Source organism: Patella vulgata, chromosome 2, assembly GCF_932274485.2.
Source record: "Patella vulgata chromosome 2, xgPatVulg1.2, whole genome shotgun sequence".
Taxonomy (NCBI): domain Eukaryota; kingdom Metazoa; phylum Mollusca; class Gastropoda; family Patellidae; genus Patella; species Patella vulgata.
The window spans coordinates 2,004,409-2,015,712 of record NC_065880.2 but is presented as its reverse complement, the minus strand read 5'-3'; the positions used below and the strand labels follow the sequence as shown (position 1 = coordinate 2,015,712).

General features: G+C 38.2%; 1 protein-coding gene across 1 annotated transcript; it reads right to left on the bottom strand.

The window, feature by feature from the left end:
• Positions 1-95: 95 nt before the first annotated feature.
• Positions 96-9,757, bottom strand: LOC130010712 (serine/threonine-protein phosphatase 6 regulatory ankyrin repeat subunit A-like). The gene is made up of 2 exons (XM_056098673.1): positions 9,518-9,757; positions 96-3,927 (listed from the first exon to the last, which is right to left on the bottom strand). The coding sequence occupies exons 1-2, from the start codon at positions 9,550-9,552 to the stop codon at positions 351-353; spliced, it is 3,612 nt and encodes a 1,203-aa protein (XP_055954648.1). The 5' UTR covers positions 9,553-9,757; the 3' UTR covers positions 96-350.
• Between the last annotated feature and the right edge of the window lie 1,547 nt (positions 9,758-11,304).

Genomic DNA, 11,304 nt, shown 5'->3' with positions numbered 1-11,304 from the left:
AGAATATTGACTGGAGTAAGACTACTAATTATTCACACTGTAGTTGTTAATGTTAATATCATAGCATAGCTAGATTTTTATAGTATGTTAAGTGAAAGTAGAATATTGACTGGAGTAAGACTACTAATTATTCACACTGTAGTTGTTAATGTTAATATCATAGCATAGCTAGATTTTTATAGTATGTTAAGTGAAAATAAAAGTACAACATTAACTAATTATTCACATTGCAGTCGTCAATATTAATTAGTCTTTAGTCAGAAAAATCATAATAATAATCTGGTTCATAATAACTTTTAGCACTGCTGCCATAGGAATCATAATAATAATTGTCAGAATAGTAATCTGGTTCATAAAAATAATAACTTTACCCAATGTTCATCGTCGTCATCTTCATCGTTTAGTACAAGAGTATAGTATTTCTCGGGTATCAAGTCTTTCATGACGACATAATCTTGTAAACGTTTCGGTAAACCAACTTGAGTTATTTTACTGCTGATTCCTGGTCCGATACAGTTTCTGATTTCTCTTCTACATCTTGACTTCAAACTTCTCGATTTACAGGAATCGCGGAAATCATCAAGTTGTTGTTTATCTTCAGATTCACCAAGCATCGGATTATGTGTGGAACGCGACAAATCAGTATTTAAAACCGACAACAAAATCATGGTCTCTACTTCACTCTTCGGTGCACCACTTTCAAACAGAATTTTAGAAAGCATCAACATATCGGGAAATTGAAATTTATCTTTGACCTTTGAAAGATCCAAACCTTTGAGAGAACAATTTTCCGTTATGAGATACCATATAAGATCTTGTTCCATTTTTTCCAGCAGTAACCATTCGAATAAAGTTTTTCCATCTTCTCCCGGAGTATCAAGAGACGCGTAACATTTATTGATTAAAAGTAATTTTAGACAGTTGATCCATCTATAATGATAACCATCATCAACCATTATACCATGTATAGCTGATCTCCCCCATGTATCACTCAGATTAACATCAGCTCCATCTTTCAGTAAACATTCTAAAATAAATCTGTCCCAGTTCCGTGCTGCTATCATCAAAGCTGTCTCTCCATTATTATCACTCAGATTAACATCAGCTCCAGCCTTCAGTAAATCAGTTACAATCTTCCTGTTATAAAACCCGACTGCAGTCAGCAATGCTGTATTTCCATTGTTATAGCTAAAATTAACATCAGCTCCAGCATTCAGTAAATTATTTACAATCTTCCTGTCATTCAGCCTATTACAGTTTCGTGCTGCTATCATCAAAGCTGTCTCTCCATTGTCATCACTCAGATTAACATCAGCTCCAGCATTCAGTAAACCATTTACAATCTTCCAGTTATTCAACCGGACTGCAATCAACAAAGTTGTATTTCCATTGTTATCACTCAAATTAACATCAGCCCCAGCTTTCAGTAAATCCTCACAATGAATTTCTTTTTGTTTCTGTACTGCCGCCATCAGCGCTGTTTGGCCATTGTTATCACAAATATTATAGTCTGCACCATTCTGTAATAGAAGTGATAAAATAGTTTCATGCTGGTTGTCTACAGCAAACATCAACGCCGTCTTACCACGATGGTCTTGTAAGTTGATATTACAGCCAGCAATGAGTAGTTTTTCTACTATGTCTTTAGGTCCTCTTTCTGCTGCCAACAGCAACGCTGTTCTGCCATCGGCATCACAAATATTATAGTCTGCACCATTCTGTAGTAGAAGTGATAAAATAGTTTCATCCTGGTTGTCAACAGCAAACATCAATGCCGTCTTACCACAATGATCTTGTAGGTTGATATTACAACCAACATTGAGTAGTGTTTCTACCATAGGTTTAGGTCCTCTTTCTGCTGCCGCCATTAAAGATGTTTTGCCTTCCTCATATGTGGCGTTATCTGCTTCACTTCTCAAATTTGAATATTTAAGTAAAACATCTAAATCCAGTGAAACTTTCAAGAGTACTGCAAGGTATAGCGCATTTCTACCCCATACATCTTTCGGTTTCAGATCGGCACCAGCTTGTAGTAAAATATTTGCTATAACATTATCCTTATTTTTAACTGCGATCATCATTGGGGTTCTTTCTCTGTTATCACAGTGGTTTACATCAGCACCAGCCTTCAATAATTCTTCAGTAATAGATCTTTCTCTATTACCTACTGCTATGAACAAGGCCGTCTCTCCATCGACGTCATTAAGATTGACGTTCACCCCATTCTGTAGTAACGTTTTTATTATTTTCTTCTTGTTTTGATTATAAGCAGAATATCTCGACACTTTGTGCAACACTGTTTCTCCTCGTAGATTCTGGTGATTTATATCACAATCTGTTGATATCAGCAATGTTACCAAATGTGTTTTACAATGTTTGGAGGCAAGAGCAAGGGGTTTATCTCCATTTTTATCTACCGTATTGACATCGATGCCGTGTTCCATGAGTAATGAAGCCGTTTTATACTTTTGACAATCAATTGCTCTAGACAACAGATTATTACCTTTATGGATATCAGCCCCAGCCTCTATCATTATCTTAACAATATCTGTCGAACGGTGGTGAGAACGAAATAAATAGTCCAATACAAAACATCCGTTGTTATCTTTAGCGTTCACAGATGCACCGCGGTCAATAAGCTGTTTAACTAAAACAAGATTACCCATCTTCACGCATTTCATTAAAGGTGTTACGCCGTTTTTATCAGCGATGTTAACATCACATCCAGCTTTAATCAGTGTTTCAGCCATCGTCGCATCTGGTCTTCTTATTGACTCCAGTAAAGGTGTAACGCCGTCTTTATCAGCGATGTTAACATCACATCCAGCATTAATCAGTATCTCAGTGATAGTCGTCTGATAGCATTTTATAGACTTCATTAAAGGTGTCACACCGTATTTATCAGCGATGTTAACATCACATCCAGCATTAATCAGTATTTGAGTAATAGTATCACTGTATCCTATTGGCTCCATTAAAACTGATCCCATGTCGTCGCCTACTTTGATATTGACATCACAGTGTGATTTAATTAATGTCTTCACCATCTCTTCATGACATACTGCTAAATACAGTGGAGTTTCATTGGATGAGTTCAGTTCGTTAATGTCTATACCTTTGGTTATTAATAATTGAACACATTCATCATAATAGCCTGACATTTCGTTAGCCTCTGCTGCAAGACAATGAATAAGGGTACCTTTATTGTATCTAATATCAAGGTTTGCTCCTCTTTTTGCCAAAAATATTACCACTGCCACCATACCACGTTCAGCAGCTTTTTGGATTGGGGTTTCCCAATCAATATCCCATAGATTGACATCCGCCCCTGCCTCCACCAATAATTGTACACAATCAAGAACTTCCTTCTTCCGCCAGGGACCAATACAATAGTGTAGAGCCGAATATTGACGATCGCCTGTTTGTTGATTAATTGTATTTTTTAGTTCACTCTTCAACAAAATCTCCAAACTTTCCACGTGTAATTGTCGGCAACATAACATTAATAAGGTCTCGTCTTTGTCGGGGTTTTTATCTAGATCTGTTATATCAAGTAGATATGTTAACACCTCGATCTTATTGTTCTGGACACATTCAATGATGGCATGCCAACTGTAATGTGATATTGAAGCAGAAAGATAAAGAGGTACTCCTTTAAAGTGAAGGAACTGAACGCCCTCCGCGAAATCAGATTTTATTGCAGTCTTCATCAGTTGTATATTGGTCTCAATACCTACAAAGTGCCTAGCAATACTCTTTGAGGACAGCAACAATTTCACCATAGGTAGGCATCTGTTTTTAAGAGCAGCTGCACACTCCTTTACCCATATCCAAGGCGGTATATTACAGTCGTCTCCTAATTCTACATGCTCCTGAATAATTCTTTCTACAGCAACTGTATCATTATTAATGACAGCTTCTTTTAACCTGAAAAAAAAATATAATTGCTGTTAAAGATCGGTTGTCATCACATATATTAAGATAGACCATAAATTCACAAATAACTGATGCACTTTACTTATGAAATTTCCACAGATAAGATACAAGTCATACAATCCTACGCCTACGATTGAAAACTTGTCTGCCTTGTTTTATAAAAAATAAGTTGCCAGGCAACAAAACTGGTCTGCCTTGTTTTATAAAACCTTGTAACTGTGCGATCCTCACATAGACATTTGTTTCATTATTTCCTAAATAATTTATTTCAAAGTTACTATTTCGGATTTTCAATCATTTTTTATTGTTTTGTTTCATCTCAATCATATACCAACATGTAGATATTAAAGATGTCGACAATGTCATTGCAGTGTTACTTAAGCCTCGTGTATACACTTGCGTGCACTTAAAAATCCCTTGGCAGTTGGAATTCGATATAAGAGTAGGCCATAGTGCTTGACACGGCATATACTGGACGTGGGCGTGGCCTGCCTGTGTTTTTGTTACCCCTATGTGATCGCCATGTTTCTTTTACAAATTGAAAATAAGTATGGCGGTCGTTTAGGGCGTTACCTTTTTTATTTAATTATTTTTTAGTTTTGTAATCGGAGTTCAGCTTTCTTTAAACTCAATTATCACAAAGGCAGACAAGTGATAAAAAAGGTCATCCCACAGGAATCAAATCGAGATAATTTAATACAAATCTCTTTAAACTTTAAACTCAATTATCACAAAGACACACAAATGATAAAAAAGGTCACCCCACAGGGATCAAATTGAGATAATTTAATACAAATCTCCACTGTTAACCACACTGACTCATTAAAATTGGAACCAAAGACCAGTTATGTTTCGAAGTTTTCAAAAATTACCTATAACAGAATTGTTCCGGAAAGCCTTCACGTAATTATCTCTTTTACCAATTATTTTAATGTTTTATATTTTACCTGTACACTGATATTTGTTTGTTTTACTAAATATACTATTCAAAAAAAGTAGGGGATATTTGATTTTGGGGGCATAATACTAAAATATGCAAATGACTACGAAAAAAGTCACTATAGAACCTAACAGAAGAAACATTTCCAGTTACATGTGACGCCCAAACGCACCAATAGCTACGGCATGGAATGCAGGTGATGCTTGGGATCATCATGGGGGTCCAACCCAAGATTTGCACGACTCTGACTTTGAATGTTACAGTCATTGTGGCATTGAATTCCAGGGTGGAAACATCAGTTTAATTGTTTTAGTGACCAGAAAACAAATTTTGATATGCGTCGGCTTACCCAAAATGAAAGGTTACGTGCCCTTGGCATGCTACAGATCGGCACAACACAGGCGGTTGTGGCGCGGACGATGAATGTTTCTCAGTCTGTCATAAGCAGGCTATGGTCCAGATACCGTGATACACAATCTGTACAGGACAGACCACGCTCAGATCGACAACTCAAGCCCAGGATCGATTTATCCGTACCTTGGCCTTGAGAAATCGTGTCATCACAGCAAATCAGATCAGCGCTCGTCTTCAAACAGACACTGGTGTGAGAGTGAGTGGCCAGACGATTCGGAATCGACTGCATAGGGGTCACCTTCGCGCCCGACGTCCTCGCGTGATCCCTTGTTTGAGAGATCATCACATTCAGGCAAGACGTCGTAGGTGTAGGGATCGTCAACACTGGGATAATCGACGCTGGAGCAATGTGATGTTTTCAGATGAGTCAAGGTTCACTGTTGATTTTTTGGACAGACGTAGGAGGGTGTGGCGTCGTCGAAACGAGCGCTTCCAAGACGTTAACGTCATCAGACATGATCGATTTGGGGGTGGTTCTGTTATGGTGTGGGGAGGCATCACTGTTGCTGGAAGAACGGCTTTACATGTTGTTGCAGGGCGTGTTACAGGCCAGTACTACCGGGACAACATCTTGGCAGTCCATGTTGTGCCGTTCGCACGACGTCATGGCCGCCGTTTCATCTTCCAGGATGACAACGCAAGATGTCACAGGGCCAGGATCGTTACAGGTTACCTCCAACAACAGAACATCACCACATTACCTTGGCCAGCACTGAGTCCCGACCTCTCCCCCATCGAGCATGTCTGGGACATGCTTGGACAGAGGTTACGTCAACGTCAACAACGTCCTGCAAATGTCCAAGAACTTGCTGCTGCGTTGCAACAGGAATGGGACAATCTGGACCAAAATGACCTTAGACGTCTCATTAGGAGTATGCCACATCGGATCAATGCTTGTTTGGCAAACAGAGGAGGATTTACCCGTTACTGACTTGGTTGTGATGCTGTGGTAACTTTGCTGTTTGACCCCGGGTATCATTTTACCCTTATAATGGTCAGTCTGTGCCTTACTTAGTCTAACGATCATTTGGAATAAATCGATGAATGTGAACTTCATTTCATTTTGTCATTTGTTTCTTCGTCAGTTTCATTAGGTGACTTTAATAACACTTAAAAATCAAATATCCCCTACTTTTTTTGAATAGTATAGATTAATTTTAATTTAAGATTTTCTATCTATATTTTATCTGCACCTGTACCCTGCTATTTTATTTTTTTAAATCCTATTATCTTGTCTTACCAAATAGTTTTATTTTATTCTGATATGATTTCTATCTATATTGTTTTACATTGTGCACTCATAGTCATATATTTACAAACTGGATTTTGGCGCTATAAAAGTTCAATATGTTTTAGAGATACTTAAATTTTAAAGCAAAGAATTCAAAGAACTGATTACCTTATACATGTGTAGGTCATTTTTAAATTGAATACTTTTTTCGCAGGTCGAATTTATAGAGTTGTATGACATGTCATCCCGTAGGATTTGTATGCTAAAATTGATATTTGTTCTTTGGTTTGGGATGGTGTGTTTCCAAACGATCCAAAAATATCAGGGTTTAAATTTTTCGACCCCTTGACCTCTCTGGGAGGGTCCTTTTTGAATTCGGGACCCCTCTGACCGAGGCCATAGCTATCACCGCCAATATGGGTTGGATTTTCATGATCTGAAATTTATTCTGGTTTTAATTTCATCATTTCGACCCCAATTGGAGGGTCTAGGGCACAAGTGATCTAACTACCAACCATTTTAGTTGGTTGTTAGATCACTTGTGCTATAGACCCTCCAATTATGATACACTTAAATCAAATGGAAGTGGTTATCATTGACTTCCGATGAGAAATTGACCGTTTTCTGACCGAACAGTGTGCGACAGGACCAAGGTAAACGCCCATGATTCAAGCCAAGTTGATAGCCTTCGAAAATGGTTACGGGGTCAAGGTCGTAAGTCAAGTCAAATGTCCCAAAACTGACTTTGAAAAGTTTGAGTTTAGTTTTCTGTAACATGACCTTGACCTACGACTTTGACCTTTTTAACTTTTCTGAAGGACGTTGTCTCTGCTTTCACCTCAAGCATTAACTTTGATAATACAGTTAGAAATAGGGTCACGGCAAGCATAAACGAAAAGGGCCCGAGATGAATAGGAAGTTTGGACTCAAGGTCAAAGTCAAGGTCACGGATGGTTAAAGGTGACTAGTGGAGGTCACCACGACCTTACACATTGACCACGCCCATTGACTTCCTTTCGGACACGGGCCCTTTGCGTTTGACCCTTTTCTGACCGAACAGTGTGCGACAGGACCAAAGTAAACGTCGATGGTTCAAGCCAAGGTGATAGCCTTCGAAAATGGTTACGAGGTCAAGGTCGTAAGTCAAGGTCAAATGTCCCAAAACTGACTTTGAAAAGTCCGAGTTTAGTTTTCTGTAAGATGACCTTGACCTACGACTTTGACCCAATTATCTTTTCTGGAGGACGTCGTCTCTGCTTTCACCTCGAACATTAACTTTGATAATACAGTTAGAAATAAGGCCACGGCAAGTATAAACGCAAAGGGCCCGAGATGGATGGGACGTTTGGACTCAAGGTCAGAGTCAAGGTTACGGATGGTTAACGGTGACTAGTGGAGGTCACCACGACCTTTCACATTGACCACGCCCATTGACTTCCTTTCAGACACGGACCCTCTGCGTTTGACCGTTTTCTGACCGAGCAGTGTGCGATAGGACCAAGGTAAACGTTCATGATTCAAGCCAGTGTGATAGCCTTCGAAAATGGTTACGGGGTCAAGGTCGTAAGTCAAGGTCAAATGTCCCAAAAATGATTTTGAAAAGTTTGAGTTTAGTTTTCTGTAACATGACCTTTACCTACGACTTTAACCCAATTATCTTTTCTGAAGGACGTCATCTCTGCTTTCACCTCGAACATTAACTTTGATAATACAGTAAGAAATAAGGCCACGGCAAGCATAAACGGAAAGGCCCCGATATGGATGGGAAGTTTGGCCTCAAGGTCAAAATCAAGGTCACGGCAATATTTACACCTAAAGGCCAATCCACTGATCAACACCAAATAGTATTTTATAGAAAATGGTGGCTTCGCGCAAAAATTAAAGTATACGAAAATTATATTAATTTTTATGAACTGCAGTGTTAGGCAGCTAGTGCAGTGTGTCGGTTTCCGTCTAAGTGTCTTGTTATTCGAGTCGGTTTCCGTCTTAGTGTCTTGTTATTCAAGTCTAATTAGTAAACAAAGCAAATGGCGTCAAACGGATGAAGTTCTCTCTCGTTAGAAATTAAAAGGTCGGTAAAATAAAAAGTTATTTATCGATTCGGCTGAAATTTGGTGTGTGGTCATTGATAGCCCCCCTTAACATCCTCTGAAAATTTCAAGTGCCTACGACCACGGGAACTGGTAGAGGTACGAAAGTGCAATAGCGCCCATTTATGGTTAGATTTTCGAAAATCACTGTGTCCATGCACTGATCCATATTTATGTTAAGTTACAGCTATGTAACTGATGACCATATTATTAGCCCCATGAGGAGATATTTGGTGTGGTCTGACTTGGGGAAAGCCCCGGAAATTTAGGTTAGATTTGTGCAGAAAGTTCAACCATGTAATTTATGACTTAATTTTTTGGTCCCATGAGGGGTACTTTAAGGTGCTGCTGTGGCTATGTCCGATCTGACCAATTGATTTTTACTCGTATAGACACCAACAACAAATTTGGGGAACTGATGACCATAATATTATTTTGTCATTCGCTCCTGGACTCAAAGCTCATTTAGTAACCTAGTATATATATCAAATAACGATTTTTTATTGAAGGATATACCCCTAAATCAAACTGTAACTAACATGAAATCATGTTGACGTCACATATACTGCGTATGACCCTAACGCTATACCATTAGCAACACAATGTATAAGTTACCCTGATGATCACTATGTTGACGTCACATTTACTCGTATGACGCCATGAATCACGTCCCTTGACATTGTTAACGCTATACCATTAGCAACACAATGTATAAGTTACCCTGATGATCACTATGTTGTGAAACCGGTTGGTAATGAATTTATATGAAGACCAATCTTCAGTTTGTTATTTTTAAAGAGTATATATCAATAATCATCCTCAATACACAAGTACAAATATAATCATCTCACTTGATCACTTTATGTCATGTCATTGGTATGTGTATAATATTTATAACCTACTTACTGTTTCCAGTTTTCCTTTTTTCTACGTCGATTCATTGCTATAAATAAAACTTAAACTGGTAGATGTAAATTTATCAAATTAACTGACATTTGTCACACTGAATCTTGTACGATACGCTTCCTAGTGACGTATATATACAATAGTCTCGTATAACCATACACAGTTAACTTAAAGAACGTAACACGCTTGGATGAATTGGCAAAATTTTACTCATCGCCAGGGTATATAATTTAATTTCTAAGAAACACAACACTTGCTTAGAATGTAAAGTGAAAATGAAAGTAGAATATTGACTGGAGTAAGACTACTAATAATTCACCCAGTAGTTGTCAATGTTAATATCATATTATAGCTAGATTTTTATAGTATGTTAAGTGAAAATAAAAGTACAACATTAACTAATTATTCACATTGCAGTCGTCAATATTAATTGCACATATATGTAGCCTGATCATTTTCGTGACATTCGGTGAAGTGTAACATGATACTATTATTAGATCATTATCTCTAAGAGGTCATTTCGGGACTAACATATGGTTCAATTTCATTTCGATAAGCAGTGGGGAGGAAACCAAAGGACCCGCAGAAAACCCACGAGGTTGGACAGGCGACCCTAGTCCTTGTCACGTTAACAGTCTAATGAACCAATTATGAAAACATTATTCTTCTTTAAATAAACCCCTGTTTACGTCTGGATTCTGCACCCCCAACCCCACCCCAACCAATAGTTTGCAAATATACGCTTATTATTGCCCGTCATCCCATTTTTACTTCGCTGCGCTGACATCTTGTGGTTTAGTCCACCCAGGTTTAATAGATGTCCTGTAATCAGGACACATAATAGCCAATTCTGTCAGTCTAGTTGAGCTGAGAATGTTGTGAGGGATGAAAGCTTCTGTACCGCATGAACGTGGAGTTGTATGCCTACCGACGCTTCTTTTCATGGGAGATTTATATGGCTGTCATGACAACTACTTTCCAGTACTATATAATCAACTATTTCTTTCTGATTCTTCTCCTGCGTTTCTTTCCAATTTAATGTAGCAAGTTTCTTTGATTCCGATTCCCGTTTTGCCAGGTGATCGAGTATCAAAGCTTCAAAATGACGCAGTCTATTGTGTCCATTTTCATGGACTGTAATCTCTGTTTTGGCATCTGTTATCCACAAAGAAAACGTCTTTTCAAATCATTCTGAACGGCTTGTGGTGGTGGCAAATATTATCCAGCTTGACTGAAAATTTGGTCGGGGGGGGGGGGGGTGTTCAATCAAATCTCAAAATTCACCCTTACAATCTAACCAAAAAACAAAATTGTTTTGTCTCGTTTAATATAATGGCCTCGATTTTCTCTGCTTTATTCAGGAAGATGATAAAATATATAATGATGGAAAAGGAAACGAAATAGAATCAAGCGTTGTGATTGCAAAATTCTGAAAAAGCCAGCACTGATGTCTAGTACAAATAGTATTATTAGTTAAAATAGAGCCTCCTCGTTTCTGTTTGCGGAATTAAGTGAGAGTTTTTGCCCATTTTTTGAATCACGGATAACAAGGGGTGACTGAAAATAATCTATGGTCCTGAAAGCGTGGTCGCCTGATGCAATCGCTTCTATTAACTGACGCAAATGAAATAAAATGAAATGGGATTCAACGTCTTCATTAGCCCAGTGGGAGCAGAACAGTAGGACATTAAACCCCATTTCACTTACTTTAAATGGCAATCAGATTAAAACACAGATCCTATTTCATTTCGTTTTTATAGTTCAAAATATCGTTTTACTTGTGTTTA

Bases quoted from the DNA above. Each gene is read 5' to 3' on its own strand.
- LOC130010712 (XM_056098673.1), bottom strand. From the start codon at position 9,552: ATGAATCGACGTAGAAAAAAGGAAAACTGGAAACA. The intron at 3,928-9,517 runs GTAAGTAGGTTA...TTTTTTTTTCAG, and splicing joins AAAAAGGAAAACTGGAAACA to GTTAAAAGAAGCTGTCATTA.